The sequence below is a fragment of the Nicotiana sylvestris genome, chromosome 3 (assembly GCF_000393655.2).
Source record: "Nicotiana sylvestris chromosome 3, ASM39365v2, whole genome shotgun sequence".
Classification (NCBI taxonomy): Eukaryota; Viridiplantae; Streptophyta; class Magnoliopsida; order Solanales; family Solanaceae; genus Nicotiana; species Nicotiana sylvestris.
Window position 1 is genome coordinate 69,756,209 of NC_091059.1, and position 16,810 is coordinate 69,773,018.

A 16,810-nucleotide genomic window follows, 5' to 3' on the forward strand; every position below is an offset into this window, starting at 1 on the left:
CATTTTGCAATTTAATTGCAACTACTATTTTTTTAAAAATTACAAATTTTATGTCCAAACGCCTACAAAATGAGGGTGCACAAAAGTACAGATAGGGCCACTTGAAGGTAATATCATACTGGACAACTTTACATGACTAGACTTCGTATTTGCTCCCTCTAGTGGCAACTATTCTGGCATCTTAATTAGTGCTGGAGAAAAGATTGCAGGAAAAGAAAAAAAAAGCTATGAATAGTATATTTATTATTATTATTAAGGATTTTATGTTCCCATTAGGTTAAATTGAGTATAGTTATTTTGATATATATATTTTTTGCTAAGGGTATCTTTGTCGGAAAATTAAAAACAACTTCTGCTTTAAGGAGAAATTACTTTTTCAGCTTTCAAAAAATAGCTCATGCTTCTACTCAAAAGAATTTTTTCCTCCTAAAAGTTTGACTAAACACCTTAACTTAGAGTAAAAAGTACTCTATTTTTGAAAAAAAAAAATATTTTTAACTTTGGAGAAGCTTGGGCAAACATGCTAAAAGTTAAATGAAATTTAAGTTTAGCAAAAACATTACGAGAACACTATGTGAATATTTGAAAATATTGAAGAAGAAAAGGAAGCTTAACAAATCAGATTATATGTATTTTTTGGAGATAATAAACATGTATTTATAATGCATTTATATACAGGGCGAACGGCACAAATAGCCACTAAAAGCCACTGTTTTCAATGTATTTAGACTTTAGCCACTCCTTTTAAAAAACTTATACCTGACTGGACGAAAATACCCTTCTGGTATAACTTATACCTACGCTATCAACACAAGCAGCAGTTACACAAAGAGAAGAAGCGAGCAACAGCAGCAGCGACGATCAACTGAGGACGAACCACCATTTCTCTTCCCGATTTCAAAAATTCAGCAATCTAATCCAAAAAAAACAACATAGATAAACAGTAAGTTATAATTTCATGTGTTTCTATCAATTTTTATTTCGCTATAGTTATACTTTTTTAGATCTGTATTGATTTGATTATATATTAGATAAGAATTTGATTTTTTTTGAATTTCTGGATTGATAAATTTATAGACACCGCCTCCTATGATAATTCTGTATTCCGGACATAGTGTCTTCATTTTGGAAATTGAATTCAAAAAAATAAGAACACTATGTCCTTAACTTTGATTCTACTGGCCTCATTTTGCAAATTGAATAAAAAAACTTAAGGACAAAATGTCCTTCACTTTGTTGTTGTTCTTCTGTATACAAAGTCCTGTAGCTTGAGTTTCAAATTGTATGTTTTAATTTCTGGTTCAAATGTTAAGGACTGACAGTCCTTAACTCTTAAATACATGTTTAAATGTTAAAGGACAGGCAGTCCTTAGCTTTTAATTTCTGGTTCAAAAGTTAAGGACTGGTAGTCCTTAACTTTTAATTCCATGTTTAAAACTTAAGGACTGACAGTCCTTAACTTTTAATTTTAATTCCATGTTTAAATGTTAAAGGACAGACAGTCCTTAGCTTTTAATTTCTGGTTCAAAAGTTAAGGACTAGCAATCCTTAAGTTTTAATTCCATGTTTAAATGTTAAGGACTGGCAGTCCTTACCTTTTAATTTTTTGTTCAAAAGTTAAGGACTGACAGTCCTTAACTTTTAATTCCATGTTTAAAACTTAAGGACTGACAGTCCTTAACTTTTAATTCCATGTTTAAAACTTAAGGACCGGCAGTCCTTAACAGTTAATTCCATGTTTAAATGTTAAGGACTGACAGTTCTTAACTTTAATTACATGTTTAAATGTTAAAGGACTGGCAGTTCTTAACTTTAGTTACATGTTTAAATGTTAAGGACTGGCAGTCCTTAACTTTATTTACATGTTTAAATGTTAAGGACAGACAGTCATTATCTTGGTTTTGCACTTACAGTACACCTGTTCTTAATTCTACAAGGATTGCTTTATAACGTATGTCCTTTGTTTCCCATTCTCTTGACTTGTAGGATGGAAATAATATGCATAATAGTTGCTTTTAATGGTAGATGGACTGAAGACTATAAATATCTTGATCATCAAACAAAGCTTTTCCTAGCACCTGAGTCAATTCAGTTTGAAGATTTCGTTAAACAGATTTTTGAGCTTATTGAATTGGATAGTGAAAAGTTTGAAATAGTGATATGGTTTGATATCAACCTTGGAACAAGCAAAGGAATGCTTGTATCCAAAGATTTAGATCTTCACACATGTATAGAGTTGCTAAAAACTCATTCACTCTTCAAGAGCTGTCGTTTCATAGTTGATATTTCGGAAAGAGTTTTTGCATCAACAAGCAATGAACATGCCAACACAAAAACTCAACATGACAATCAAGAGCGATGCCAACAGATAGTTGAAGTAGATATGGTTGAAGCTCAACCATTAAATGAAGAGGTGCATCAAACATTTGATTCTATTCAAGTAGAAGGACAAAGCATTATAGAGATTGACAACGAACAAGCTTTGGGTATTCAAGTCTTAGAGAGTGCACCGGTAATCGAAGTAGTTGCTGACAAAACCTGCACTCAAATAACTAAACGAAGATCAAATTTGAAACAAAAAGAATCCCCAACTACGATATTAAGAGAAAATGCTTCTTTGGATCAAATAAAAGTCGGATCAGTATTTGACAAGAAGAAGAGCATAATTAATTGTTTTTCTAATGTAGCAATCAAAGGACATTTTGAATTCAAAGTTGTAAGATCAAGCTCAACAAGATATTCGTTGACATACAATGATGATAGGTGTCGTTGGTGTGTGCGTGCTTTCAGAATTAAAGACTCAACATTATTCAAGATAGTAAAGCTTGAGAAAAAGCATGACTGCTCTGTTAACACTAGGAAAGCAGATCAAAGGCATGCTACTTCAAAGTTGATTAGTGGTTACATTATCGATAATCTTCGGGACCCAAGATTTGAAGTTACACCAGCTTTTGTCATGGCAGAGATGCAAAAATTGCATGGACTAGACATTGGATATCACAAGGCGTGGCGTGCTATTCAACATGCTTCCGCTTTAATAAGAGGAAGTCCCGAAGAAAATTATGAATTATTGTGTTCATACTTGTATATGATGACAAGTAAAAACCCGGGAACTTATACTAACATAAAGATAGACGACAACAACAGGTAAACAATTTAGGACTTGCTGTCTTTAGCCTTGTTAACTTTTGAGTTATAACCAGAAGTTGAGGACTGCCTATCCTTAAGTTTTGAACTTGTAATTAAAAGTTAAGGACTTCCAGTCCTTAAGTTTTGAACTTTGAAATAAAAGTTAAGGACAGCATGTCCTTAACTTTATAACTTGTAAATGTAAGTTAAGGACTGACTGTCCTAAACTTCGGGTATTTTAACCTTGTTTTATATTGTATTTTCAGGTTTCTTTATATGTTTTACGCATATGGATCATCGATAGCTGGTTGGAATCATTGTAGACCAGTGATTGCTATTGATGCGACTTTTTTGAAGTCAAAATATCGTGGTGTTTTAATGATTTCAGTTTCAAAAGATGCAAATAACCAAATTTTCCCATTAGCCTTTGGAATAGCAGAATCTGAAAACAACAATTCCTATGAGTGGTACTTTAGTCAGCTTCGCAATGCAATTGGGAGCCGTGAGAATTTGATTTTTTTATCAGACAGGCATCAAGCTATTGCAAATGGCATTGTAAAGGTATATCCTGAAAGCCATCATGGGATTTGCATCTATCATTTGGAGCAGAACCTAAAGCGAAGAAAGGTGAAAAGTGAGGTCATAAAACTTTTCCAAAGTGCTGCAAGAGTATACAAGCGTAAAGAATTTGACATATACATGTCAGATATTGCAAATGTAGATAAGAAAACTTATGACTACTTGATGGAAGAACCACCGGAAAGATGGGCACGTTCTTGTAGTCCACAACGAAGATATGACATGCTCACAACAAACATAGTTGAGTCGATGAATTCAGTGCTATTAGAAGCAAGGGAGCTGCCTATACTAAGAATGATGGATTTCATTCAAGTGAAGCTACAACATTGGTTTTATGAAAGAAGAAATAAAGCAGAAGGAACATTTTATGATGTTTCTTGTTGGGTAGAGGAGGAATTGAAGAACAGAATAGATTTAGCATTTACTTTGAACGTAAGTATTATGTTTTATGTTTATATTATGATTTTGACATTTTTTAACATAATGTACTCACTTATAATTTTTCAACATTGAAGGTCTTCCCTGTTGATTCATGGCGTTCTAGAGTTGAAGAAGAAGGAATAACTTTCTTGGTGGACTTAAACAAAAGAACATGTGATTGTTTTCAATTTCAACTTGATGAATTACCATTCATACATGCAATTACAGCTATCGAGAAGAGAAACATCAAGAAGTCTGACTTTTGTTCGCACTGGTACTTAAAGGAATCTTGGCTGAAAACATATGAAAGACAAATACATCCTGTAGGACATACTGATTCATGGATTGTACCAGAGAGTGTTAAGTCACAAATTGTTAAACCTCCAGATTTCAAAGTGCCACCAGGTAGAAGGCAAAAGAAAAGGCATATTCCTGCTACCGAGCCATCAAAAATAACATTCAAATGTGGTCGTTGCAGAAGAATTGGTCATAATAGAACAGCTTGTATATATTCTCCGGCACTCCATCCATTTTCAAGAAAGCATAGAGAAGAGTAGAAATATACACTTATGTTTATCGACTCTTTTAAGTTTTTGCTATAGATTGTATTCATTATTATTCTAATTTGAGCGGATGCCTAGATTTTCAATATTTATATCTTGTTACGTTCTTTTAATTTCTTTTGAGTTCAACAATTAAAAGTTATTAACAGGAGTCAGTAAGTTCAACTTGCAATTTTGAAAACGTAATGATTGTCTGTCCTTAACTTTGAATTTCAAGTTCAAAAGTTAAGGACATGAGGTCCTTAAGTTATAGTCTCATGTTAAAAACTTAAGGACTGTCTGTCCTTAACTTTGAATTTTAAGTTCAAACGTTAAGGACATGAGGTCCTTAAGTTATAGTCCCATATTAAAAACGTAATGACTGTCTGTCCTTAACTTTGAATTTCAAGTTCAAAAGTTAAGGACATGAGGTCCTTAAGTTATAGTCCCATGTTAAAAACTTAAGGACTGTCTATCCTTAACTTTGAATTTCAAGTTCAAAAGTTAAGGATATGAGGTCCTTAAGTTATAGTCCCATGTTAAAAACTTGAGGATTGTTTGTCATTAACTACAGGAGTCCTTAAGTTTGAAATACAAGTTAAAAACTTAAGTACTGTCTATCCTTAACTTTAAATTTTAAGTTCAAACGTTAAGGACTATCCTTAACTTTGAATTTCAAGTTCAAAAGTTAAGGATATGAGGTCCTTAAGTTATAGTCCCATGTTAAAAACTTGAGGACTGTTTGTCATTAACTACAGGAGTCCTTAAGTTTGAAATACAAGTTAAAAACTTAAGGACTGTCTGTCCTTAACTTTAAATTTTAAGTTCAAACGTTAAGGACATGAGGTCCTTAAGTTATAGTCCCATGTTAAAAACTTGAGGACTGTCTGTCCTTAACTTTGAATTTTAAGTTCAAACGTTAAGGACATGAGGTCCTTAAGTTATAGTCCCATGTTAAAAACTTGAGGACTGTCTGTCCTTAACTTTGAATTTTAAGTTCAAACGTTAAGGACATAGGTCCTTAAGTTATAGTCCCATGTTAAAAACTTGAGGACTGTTTGTCATTAACTACAGGAGTCCTTAAGTTTGAAATACAAGTTAAAAACTTAAGGACTGTCTGTCCTTAACTTTAAATTTTAAGTTCAAACGTTAAGGACATGAGGTCCTTAAGTTATAGTCCCATGTTAAAAACTTGAGGACTGTCTGTCCTTAACTTTGAATTTTAAGTTCAAACGTTAAGGACATAGGTCCTTAAGTTATAGTCCCATGTTAAAAACTTGAGGACTGTTTGTCATTAACTACAGGAGTCCTTAAGTTTGAAATACAAGTTCAAAAGTTAAGGACATGAGGTCTTTAAGTTATAGTCCCATGTTCAAAACTTAAAGACTGTCGGTCCTTAACTTTGAATTTCAAGTTCAAAAGTTAAAGACATTTGTTCATTAACTTTGAATTTGAAGTTCACTTACACTTAGTCATGAACAAATACTAACAAACTCAATGGACAAATCAACAGTTGAGAGAAACAACGAAATAAATAACAAAATGCCTTGACATAACTTTTGAAATTGTAATTTTGCATAGCTGTTACAAAAAATTACGCTATGCCAACAAAACAAAATATAAGTGCCTTTTTCACAAATTTACAGAATATTTCAGAACTATCCTAAACTGGCATAATTCAGATGTCACCTTTACAGTAATTTTGTACAAAAATAACACCACAATTTCTTTACAACTCCTCTGGACAGAATGTTTCATTTTCACTCTCATAATCATCACCAACATTTTCTGGTGGAGTATCATAACCAGAATTTCTTTTCGATTCACCATGTGCCCAAAGATTTGCAGCAAGTTCTTTTTGAAAGTCTTTTATGTCTTCGGGTTGGAATTGCTGCACGTCCTTTCCAATCATCAACAACTCGGCAAATTTGATCAGGAATGCACCACAATCAGTCCTAAGAGAAATGTAAGATATTCAGTGAATTAAACAATAAATCTTAAGTACATATAAATAATATAACAAATAATAACACGTACGATCCAGTTTGGTGTGGTTATCTTTGCCACTGTATATCAAATTTGTTGAAGACATTCCCAAAAGACTTGTGTTTTTTGTCAAATTGTGAGAACTTTAGCAAATGGGGGATCATGCGTGCATACATTTGCATGTAGTTCATTCCTGCTTCATATGGCTCACTGTATATGGAATCATATACGTTAATCTTTTTTTGATTCAAGTCCAATACTCCCAACAAAAAGTGTGTCACAGCTTCATCATCTTCTGAAGGAAGCCGACATGGAAAAAAGATTTCGTCAACCTCAGTCCATGCAATTCCACATCTACGGCTGTCCCCCCACACATATGGTGTCAGAAATAACTGATTATCACCAGCACACCAAAACTCATCACTAGCATCTTCACTAAAATCTATATACACAAATGCCATATAATTATCAAAAAGAACATCAGTAGTTGTGCATCGAAAAGGATGATCGCGAGGGTGGTAGCATTCCTTCTTTCTCAGAAAATAGAGAGCAATGTCAATATGCTTCATAAAAAGGCAAAAAATAAAACAAATCAATAACAAATCAGTCATAAAATAATGAAAAAATGATAAATTAATAATAGAAAAAATAAATGTCTTGTGAATTATCTAACCTTATCATCAAGAACAAATTTGCTATCTGAAAGCTCAAGGAAAAACATTTTGCTACTGATTTTTTGATGATACAATTTGTATGGTTTTTTCCTCAAACTATTATCATCAGCATATAAATCAATTTGTCCCCTGAAAATTTTGAAAATGTCAAGTTAGAATTTTGAAAACTTTAATCTATAACTTAAGGACCAAGTGTCCTTAGCTTTTGAATTTGATACTCAAACTTAAGGACTGCATGTCCTTAGCTTATGAATTTTGAATTCAAACTTAAGGACAAGAAGTCCTTAAGTTTTAAACTTGAATCTATAAGTTAAGGACAGTTAGTCCTAAAATTAGTCTTACAATCACAGAAGTTAAGGATGTAGTGAAACACATTAAGAGACTTACTCTTTTTTGCGACCTCTCCTTTTCTCCTTGCCCAACCACACAATGAATTTCTTCACTAATTTTTCATCTTCTTTGGCATAATGAAAAATACACCTACGAGTATAGGTTGATTTTATCCAACCTGAACTCTTCAGAGTATTTTGATTGTCTGCCTTGGAACTTACTGCTTTTCCTTCCTTATCAAAAGGAGATTTCAACTGCCAGCTTAACTTCTTGTTCCTTTTACCTCGACCAAGTTCTTCTTCAACATTTCCTTCACCCTCCATAGTCAAAGTCGCATCAATGTCCATTTGTATACTTGGAGGAGTAGGAGTAAGAAGAGAAAATGACGGACCATCATAACCAATACTGTCTCTCTTTCTTTTCCTTGTATATTGGTTAAGATTGTCATCATTGGTGTCCTCTTTGTTTTCCTCTGCTGGCGACACTATATATATATATATATATATATATATATATATATATATATATATATACATATTCATATTAATTTTCTGCAACAGGTCAAATGAAGAGACAAAATTTCAATTGTACATATAATAATTAGGGCACAATCAGTACCTGTCTTCTCCGCAGTATCTTCTTGTGTTTTTTCAAGAGACAACTCAGCTAAAATATTGCGTGCAGGATTTTATTTTTCTTGCAATTCCACATTTTCTTTATCTTGCAGTTGTTCACCATGATCTTTAGATGCTTGTTGACAAGATTCTACAAAAATATTTACAACAGCTAACATGTTAATAATCTTTAATTAAAACAAACATATATAAAATTAAAAAAGCACTGCCTAACCATTTGCAATATCCAAGATCATTCCAGCTACATCATCATCATCACATGTTGCATCTATAGATTTGGAACCAATCTCACTTCTGCCTATGTCTTGAGATTGTAGTCCAGTTTTCTCTTGATACTGCACTCCAGCTTCTTCGCTTGCTGCTTCAAAAGATACAATATATAATGAAATAAAGATACAATATATAATGAAAATTTTATCTAACCTTGACTGGCACAAGTTTGAACTCCAAATTTTTCTTTGTATGACAGCGGTGTAGAGAGATCATACGTTCCTTCTAAGCATTTGCATACAATCTCGCTGACACTTGTCCCCAATGGACTTGTTAAATCCTCCTGTGATTGCAATCCACAAACTCTACAAATTTTCTCCGGCACTCCACAAACTTCTGCATGCACATGCATAGTTTATATGTATTAATCTATTGAATATACATTTCAACGAAAATAAAAATCAAAATCTATAACTAACCTTTTCCCAATATCAGTAACATTTTCAGTTTCATCATCTAGATGTGCATCTCTAAATTCTCTTTCATACTGACCCTCTGCATGCACATCCATATAATCACGTTCAACACCACCTGCATCTTGGTTGAATATGCCAGTACGCTCAGTAGCACGACAATGATCATCAACTCCATATTTTCTAATTGGAACACTAGATTCTCTATCTGTGTTCATCTGATCAGCTTTCCCAAACATGTTCATCAAAGTATCAAGCTTTGATCCTAGAGTTTTCTTTAAATCCTGAGAAAGCAACTAAGTTACAAAGAGAAGGACATGTTTAAAACTTAAGGACAGGCAGTCCTTAAGTTTGAACTTAAAGTTCAAAACTTAAGGAAATGCAATCCTTAAGTTTGAACTCCAAGTTCAAAAGTTAAGGACAAGAAGTCCTTAACTTTGAATTCCAAGTTCAAAACTTAAGGACATGATGTCCTTAAGTTTCATTTCAAAGTTCAAAAGTTAAGGACAAGAAGTCCTTATCTTTCAATTCCAAGTTCAAAATTTAAGGACACAAAATCCTAAAGTTGGACTAACTGAAATTACCTTGATTTCGTTCTCAATCTTTTTTTCTGATACAACAATTTTTTGATTAACTCTGGTAACTTCTGCTTGCAAATCCTTCTTAAAACTCTCTGATAATCTCTGAATCAAAAAACATAATATAAAAAAAAGGTGTTCGTAAGCAAGAAATAATCAAATAAAAAACTAATACTATTCAAAGGCAGAAACACATACTCTAACAATTTCCTTAAGTACGCCTTCGTCAAATTGTGTGGAAGAAGACCTTGAGCCTTGATCTTGTGAAACTGGCTCCTCTACACAAAGAGGCTCTGTATCTTCTTCTTCCACGGGAATAAAGGGTGACACCTCAATCAACTTAAACACCTATTATATAAGAAAAACTAAACATAAGTATACATAACTAAAACAAATAAACAAAAAAAGAGATAGTAATTACATTAACTTACTTTTTTATTATGGAAATATTTTCTACAAAGAGCATCAAATTGTGGAGACTTCATTTCAGAATAACATAACATTCGAGGATAACCAACTTCTTTGAAGTTCACAAATTGTTTCTCTTGGAAAATAGGAAGTACTTCCATAATCCAGACACAAAACGCAAAAGGAAAGCCAACTAAAGTGTAGCTATCAATATCTTTTTCTTTCTCTTTCTCCTTCTGAACATCATTCTCATTTGATTTCAAGCAACTCTTCAATGATTTTAATAGCGTCTCATAAGCAAGAGAGCCCCAGTTGAAGGAAGCGCAAAGTGCATCATCGTCAACAATTTTCATTATTTGCTCCGACACATTCCTATTTTTCCTCTAGCCCATCAAAACCGACTCAACAAAATAGAGTGTTGCCAACTTCAAAGCATCATCATCACTGCCAGCAAATGATGAAGTTGTACCATGTGGGCGACTAGAAATAAAACTATACAAATCAGCCAACTCAATTTTGTCCTTTCCAGGGAAATAGACTCTTAAAAGCCTATTCTCTTTCTCATTTAAACCTTTCATGTCAAGCGACGAATAAGACTTCAAACCAGTAATAATATGGAATGCATCACGAGTAAACTTAATATCGCGGTCAAATACCTTGAAGGTCATCGAATCAGGTTCATTACTAACAATTTCAGAAAGCAATACACAGTGCATAAGTTTACCCGAGAACTTCACACTTTGTAATCTGAAGAAGTTGCCAAAAATACTTTCCCTCAATTTCTTCCATTGGCTATTCGACAGAAAACTTTTAATTGTTTCCTTATATTGAAAATCTCCTTTCCAATATACCAGAAAATTACGCCAATCGTCAAAATAAAAAAAATGATCGCCTTCCATTATAACACTAGAAAAGAAGGAAAAACAAATAAAGATTAGGACTTAACTTAAAATTTTAAGTTTAAAAGTTAAGCAAATACAATCCTTAACTTTAAATTTTAAGTGCAAACGTTAAAGAAATACAGTCCTTAACTTATACTTTCAACTTCCAAAGTTAAGGACACTTAGTCCTTAACTTCAAGTTTCATGTGCAAAAGTTAAGGACAATAAGTCCTTAACTTTAAATTGTAAATGCAAAGGTTAAGGAAATACAGTCCTTAACTTATACTTTCAACATCCAAAGTTAAGGACACTTAGTCCTTAACTTCAAGTTTCATGTGCAAAAGTTAAGGACAATCAGTCCTTAACTTTAAATTGTAAGTGCATAGGTTAAGGAAATACAGTCCTTAACATATACTTTCAACATCCAAAGTTAAGGACACTTTGTCCTTAACTTCAAGTTTCATGTGCAAAAGTTAAGGACAATCAGTCCTTAACTTTGAATTCCAACTACAAAATTTAATGTCGTTTCTTCTTTACATTTAATGAACACAGTTAACTGAAAATTCATAATCAGTAAGCTTATGAATTTCTACGACTATTTTTATGAAATATACCTACATAATCAAATATATTGAATCAACCACAAACACATTTCAAATTTCACACACTAAAAATTTATCAAAAACAGAATCACACAAAATATACTACACTGAATCAACATATAATGCTAATTTTTGAAATTTCACACATACTTCACACGACATTGAACCAACTTACAAATAAAGAAAAACGAAGATGACAGAGACGATGACAGAGAAGATGAAGGACAGAAGATGACGGAGAAGATGAAGATGAAGATGACGGAAGATGACGGAGAAGATGAAGGAGCAGAAGTTTAACTGAGATTGCAGTTTGCATACGAGGAAGATGAAGAAGCGCAGAACTCTGAACGAATGAAATAAGGGTTTTCGTCGATTTTGGGATTATACAAGAAATAGAGAAAGGGTAATTGTGTCTTTTTCCCTCTTAGTAGTGGCTATTTTTGATAAGCATTTTAAATAGTGAATAAAAATTAAATACACTCTTATTTAGTGGCTACTACACGCCATTTTCACTTTATATACATGTCCCATAAGATGTGACCGTCTTAACAGACATAACCTTTTAAAGAGTGGTACTTAAAAATAAACCATTTAAATTCAATTATCAAATTTGTAAATTCAATATGTTTAAAAAAAAAAAACAAAGCTAAAAAATTAATTAGTTTCGGGCTACCCTTCAGGGCCAAGTATACAACTTTCCATTTTATACATTACATAGACAAATTTAATATATTTCTCCAAATTAAAGTTTCACCAGTAATATTATTTAAAATTCTAAAAGTGGTGCTTTTAGAAAAAAACTATTTCTTTCTAATAAGGTCTTATTTTCTTTCTCTTCTCAGTCTATAACTCTATTGAGATATTGTATTAATTATACGGATAAGGGCTAAAACTGCCCCTAGAATATTGAGTTTGATATAATAATACCCTCCGTCCACCTATTTTGCAAAATTTGCCCCCACCATTTTCTTTTCGGCTCAAACTACCCTTATGACTAACAGCCTTATCTTTTTAAAAAAAAACTATAATTAATTAGTACGTGTCATGTTGCTATTGGCCTAACTTAAACCCACCCCAAATTAAAATAAACCTACCTGTATCCTAAGATCCATAACCCGCATGCCCCAATTGTTGGCACTGTCGGGCTCTTGTAATGTGGGTAATCAGCCTAAACTCGCTAGAATATCAACGGAGAAATTATTTGAAATTAACATCAAGGGAAATCAGGTTATCAAACTTGGCTATAAACTCCGCCGCTTACTAACAAAGTAATTTGAAAAATATTCAAGAAGTGTAAATGAGAAGATAGAGAGCAGGAGTCAGAGGAAATGGAGCCACCAAAATTGTTATCACCGATATTGAGATTCTGCAAAGTCGAAATCTGGTATAAGTCGAACGAAAAATGACGGGAGATTCTGAAACTGGTGAACTCGATGAAGATAACTTTTGGGTTTTATGAGTCAAAGATTTCTTGTTCCGGTCATTGACTCGACCTCGCTTTGTTGACACGATTTCTTCCATTTTGATGGAGGCAGAGATATTGAGTGAGAAAGCTTAATATCATGCTTGTATTGTGGTGAATTAAAGTGGCTAAAATTATGATACAAGAAATTGTAACAATCCTTGAAAACTCATTTTGACACGCGAACATGTTTATGTGCGTTGTCTAACTAGTGATCCAAAGTTTTCTTTTTAGTTTTTACTGTGGCTGATGTCGTGAGCTTTATTATCACCTGATCACGTCCAACTATGCCTTATAAAAAGGATACGCGGACGTTACAAATATAATCTTAGTATTTAGCCCAGAGTGCATCATCTAACTTTTTCGCCCAATCAGTTCTTGTGGCATTCACTGTCTTGGTCAATACACTTTTTATTTCTCTATTAGACACTTCCACCTGTCCACTTGTCTGCGGATGGTACGATGTTGCCACCTTGTGACGCACATCATACTTCGCTAGCAACTTCTCAAAGGCTCGAATACAGAAGTGGGTGCCTCCGTCACTGATAATCGCTCTCGGGGTCCCAAAACGGGTGAAAATGTTCTTCAAAGATCCCACTACCATTCTTGTATCATTAGTGGGCAACGCTGCAGCTTCTACCCATTTGGACACGTAATCCACAACAACAAGTATGTACTTATTGCCAAAGGAGTTGATAAAGGGTCCCATGAAGTCAATCCCCCAGACATCAAACACTTCCACCTCTTGAATCGGGTTCATGGGCATCTCATGGCGACGGGAAATGTTCTCTGTTCGCTGACATTCATTGCAATCCTTCACCCATTGGTGTGCATCTTTAAACACTATAGGTCAAAAGAAACCGGCCTCTAGCACTTTCGCAGCTATCCTGACTCCTCCAAAATGCCCTCCATATGTCGATGCATGACATGCCTGCAAAACAGAAGATTGTTCTATTTCGGGGACACACCTCCGGATCATATTGTCAACACATATTCGAAACAGGTAAGGTTCATCCCAATAATAAATGCGGCAATCACGATAAAACCTTTTCTTTTGTATAGAGGAAAGGTCATAGGGAACTATACCGCTGGCCAGGCAATTTGAAAAGTCTGCATGCCATGGCACTTCCTCAAGACTAGTAGCGAGTAACTGCTCGTCTGGAAAGGTTTTCAGAATGTCCTCAACCTCAATTGAGTTTTCAGCTCCCTCAAGTCGTGATAGATGGTCAGCGACTTGGTTTTCTGTGCCCTTATGGTCATGAATTTCGAGGTCGAATTCTTGCAGTAGCAACACCCAACGAATCAGGCGCGGCTTAGACTCCCTCTTCTCAATCAAGTACCTGAGAGTTGCATGATCAGTGTATACAATTACCTTAGAGCCAATCAGGTACGATCTGAATTTGTCGAAAGCAAACACCACAGCCAACATCTCCTTCTCAGTCACAGTGTAGTTCAACTGGGCTCCACTCAGCGTTCTACTAGCATAGTAGATTGGATGCATTAGCTTGTCTTTCCGTTGTCCCAGCACTGCCCCCACTGTGTAGTCACTGACATCACACATGAGTTCGAATGGTTGCTCCCAGTCGGGGGCAACAATGATGGATGCTATTACTAGCCTCTTTTTCAACTCCTCGAATGCTACCCTGCAATCATCAGAAAACAAGAAAGGGTGATCTTTTTCTAACAATTTACAAAGAGTGTTGGAAAATTTTGAGAAGTCTTTTATGAATCTCCGGTAGAAACCGGCATGCCCGAGGAAGCTCCTGATTGCCTTGACTGAAGTTGGAGGTGGCAGCTTTGCTATCACGTCAACTTTAGCGCTATCCACCTCAATTTCTTTACTTGACACCCGGTGTCCCAAGACTATGCCTTCTTGTACCATGAAATGACACTTCTCCCAATTAAGAACCAGGTTAGTCTCAATATACCGTTTCAACACACGAGTCAGATTTATAAGGCACTCATCAAATGAGTTCCCCACCATTGAGAAATCATCCATGAATACCCCATTATGTCCTCTACCATGTTAGTGAATATGGCCATCATGCACCTTTAGAATGTGGCGGGTGCATTGCATAGGCCAAAAGGCATCCTCCGAAAGGCATAAATGCCATATGGGCAAGTGAAGGAGGTCTTCTCTCTGTCCCCTGGTGTAATGGAGATCTGATTGTACCCTAAGTACCCATCCAGAAAATAGAAGTGTGACCTCCTTGCCAATCTGTCTAACATTTGATCAATGAAGGGAAGTGGGAAATGGTCTTTCTGGGTGGCCAGATTTAACTTTCTGTAGCCCATGCAAATTTTCCAGCCCGTGACGATTCTTGTAGAAATTAGTTCATTGTTATCGTTTTTGATTACCATCATGCCACCCTTCTTAGGCACACATTGCACTGGGCTAACCCAGCTGCTGTCAGAGCTTGGAAAATGATTCTCAAATCTAACCACTTTACCACTTCTTTCTTCACCACTTCCTTCATGTTGGGGTTCAACCTTCTTTGGTGTTCCCTGGAAGGTTTTTGTCTCTCTTCCAGCAAAATTTTATGCATACAGTAGGTGGGGCTGATCCCCTTAATGTCTGTCATGGTCCACCCAATGGCAGTCTATACTCTTTGAGTACCTGCAAGAGTTGTTGTGCCTGCACATCTAACAAACTAGATGAGATAATAACACGTAATGTGGAGTCAGGTCCAAGGAACTCATACCTGAGATGGGCGGGCAGTGGCTTCAATTCCAGCTTTGGTGGTTCTTCGATGGATGGCTTGGCTGGAGGAGTTTCTCTATTTTCTAAGTGCAAGGGCTCAAATTCAAGAGTTCTATCCCAGAACCCTCTGCCCTCTAACGCCAATACCCATTCTGCCAGTTCTTCTTCATTCACCTCATCTAAATTCGTCAGACATGCAACAAAAGGGTTCTCAATAGTCAGCATCTCATCATCAGTTTCTACGATTACATCCACGACATCAATGAGAGAGCAATTGGTAAATTCATTTGGTCGCCTCACAGATTTCTGCACGTTGAATGTTATCTCTTCGTCGTTTAATCTCATCTTGAGCTCCCCAGACTCACAATCAATGAGAGCTATCCCAGTGGCAAAGAACGACCTTCCTAAAATTATGTGAATTTCTTCATTCACCTTGCAGTCTAAGATCACAAAATATGCAAGGAACACAAATTTCCCCACCTGAATCAACATATTATCCAGGATACCAGAGGGTGTTTTTACAGTCCTGTCAGCCAGCTGCAACAACATAGAGGTGGGTCTAGCTCTTCCAATCCCCGGCCTCTTATAAATCGCCAGGGGCATAAGATTTATGTTGGCCCCTAGATCACAAAGTGCCTTAGCAAAAGCAAAATTACCAATAGTGCAAGGAATTGTAAAGCTCCCTGGGTCAGATAGCTTCTCCGCAATTGGTCTAGTCACCACTGCACTGCAGGTCTGAGTAAGAGTCACCGTGGCCAAGTCTTGAAAATCGAATTTTCGGGACATTAAGTCCTTCATCATTTTTGCATACCCAGACATCTCTTTCAAAACATCTATCAATGGAATATTTACCTGAATTTGTTTCAGCATCTCCAAGAATTTCTTGTATTGCTCCTCTTTTTGGTACTTAGCCAGCCTCTAAGGGAATGGTGCGGGAGGTCTCTCCTTCCCAATGATTTGGGACTACTCTTTATCAGCTGCCACCTCAACTACTTGTTCCTGGGCTGTCTCAGCTTCTTTCTCAGTCTCAATCTGAATGTTATGTTCTTCCTGGGCAGCCTGGACTGTCACCTCTGTCAGTTTCGTTGACTCATCTAGCTAAATGTGCATTGGTATGAGTGTCTCAACCTGTCTGCTTTCTCGCACCCTCTCTTTCTCCACATCCAAATCTCTGTCATTATGTAGACTCACTGCCATCAG

The 16,810-nt window shown here is 35.4% G+C and overlaps 4 protein-coding genes and 1 long non-coding RNA gene across 5 annotated transcripts; 1 reads left to right on the top strand and 4 right to left on the bottom strand.

Moving 5' to 3' along the window:
• The first annotated feature begins 1,870 nt into the window (after positions 1–1,870).
• On the top strand, positions 1,871–4,685 carry LOC138887504 (uncharacterized). Its single transcript, XM_070169262.1, has 3 exons — positions 1,871–3,147; positions 3,396–4,140; positions 4,224–4,685. Exons 1-3 carry the CDS (start codon positions 1,871–1,873, stop codon positions 4,683–4,685), a joined length of 2,484 nt encoding a protein of 827 aa, XP_070025363.1.
• Positions 4,686–6,399: 1,714 nt separating this feature from the next.
• On the bottom strand, positions 6,400–8,135 carry LOC138887505 (uncharacterized). The gene is made up of 4 exons (XM_070169263.1): positions 7,718–8,135; positions 7,330–7,459; positions 6,831–7,219; positions 6,400–6,625 (listed from the first exon to the last, which is right to left on the bottom strand). The coding sequence occupies exons 1-4, from the start codon at positions 8,005–8,007 to the stop codon at positions 6,400–6,402; spliced, it is 1,035 nt and encodes a 344-aa protein (XP_070025364.1). The 5' UTR covers positions 8,008–8,135.
• A 213-nt stretch (positions 8,136–8,348) lies between these two features.
• On the bottom strand, positions 8,349–8,917 carry LOC138887506 (uncharacterized). Its single transcript, XM_070169264.1, has 3 exons — positions 8,719–8,917; positions 8,510–8,653; positions 8,349–8,425 (listed from the first exon to the last, which is right to left on the bottom strand). The coding sequence occupies exons 1-3, from the start codon at positions 8,915–8,917 to the stop codon at positions 8,349–8,351; spliced, it is 420 nt and encodes a 139-aa protein (XP_070025365.1).
• A 240-nt stretch (positions 8,918–9,157) lies between these two features.
• On the bottom strand, positions 9,158–9,604 carry LOC138886876 (uncharacterized). Its single transcript, XR_011405810.1, has 2 exons — positions 9,563–9,604; positions 9,158–9,262 (listed from the first exon to the last, which is right to left on the bottom strand). It is a non-coding gene; the product is annotated as an uncharacterized lncRNA (long non-coding RNA).
• A 5,479-nt stretch (positions 9,605–15,083) lies between these two features.
• LOC138887507 (uncharacterized) lies at positions 15,084–16,480 on the bottom strand. Its single transcript, XM_070169265.1, has 4 exons — positions 15,758–16,480; positions 15,527–15,544; positions 15,268–15,414; positions 15,084–15,131 (listed from the first exon to the last, which is right to left on the bottom strand). The coding sequence occupies exons 1-4, from the start codon at positions 16,478–16,480 to the stop codon at positions 15,084–15,086; spliced, it is 936 nt and encodes a 311-aa protein (XP_070025366.1).
• Positions 16,481–16,810: the final 330 nt, after the last annotated feature.

Coding starts and splice junctions, on each gene's coding strand:
- LOC138887505 (XM_070169263.1), bottom strand. CDS start 8,007: ATGGACATTGATGCGACTTTGACTATGGAGGGTGAAGGAAATGTTGAA. Junction 7,220..7,329: donor AATTTGTTCTTGATGATAAG/GTTAGATAATTC, acceptor CTTTTTATGAAG/CATATTGACATTGCTCTCTA. Junction 6,626..6,830: donor GGAATGAACTACATGCAAAT/GTATGCACGCAT, acceptor CATTTCTCTTAG/GACTGATTGTGGTGCATTCC.
- LOC138887506 (XM_070169264.1), bottom strand. CDS start 8,917: ATGCATGTGCATGCAGAAGTTTGTGGAGTGCCGGAGAAAATTTGTAGA. Junction 8,654..8,718: donor TCAAACTTGTGCCAGTCAAG/GTTAGATAAAAT, acceptor CTTTTGAAGCAG/CAAGCGAAGAAGCTGGAGTG. Junction 8,426..8,509: donor GATCTTGGATATTGCAAATG/GTTAGGCAGTGC, acceptor ATATTTTTGTAG/AATCTTGTCAACAAGCATCT.
- LOC138887507 (XM_070169265.1), bottom strand. CDS start 16,480: ATGCTGAAACAAATTCAGGTAAATATTCCATTGATAGATGTTTTGAAA. Junction 15,132..15,267: donor CTAAGAAGGGTGGCATGATG/GTAATCAAAAAC, acceptor ATCAAATGTTAG/ACAGATTGGCAAGGAGGTCA.
- LOC138887504 (XM_070169262.1), top strand. CDS start 1,871: ATGTTAAGGACAGACAGTCATTATCTTGGTTTTGCACTTACAGTACAC. Junction 3,148..3,395: donor AAGATAGACGACAACAACAG/GTAAACAATTTA, acceptor TTGTATTTTCAG/GTTTCTTTATATGTTTTACG. Junction 4,141..4,223: donor ATTTAGCATTTACTTTGAAC/GTAAGTATTATG, acceptor TCAACATTGAAG/GTCTTCCCTGTTGATTCATG.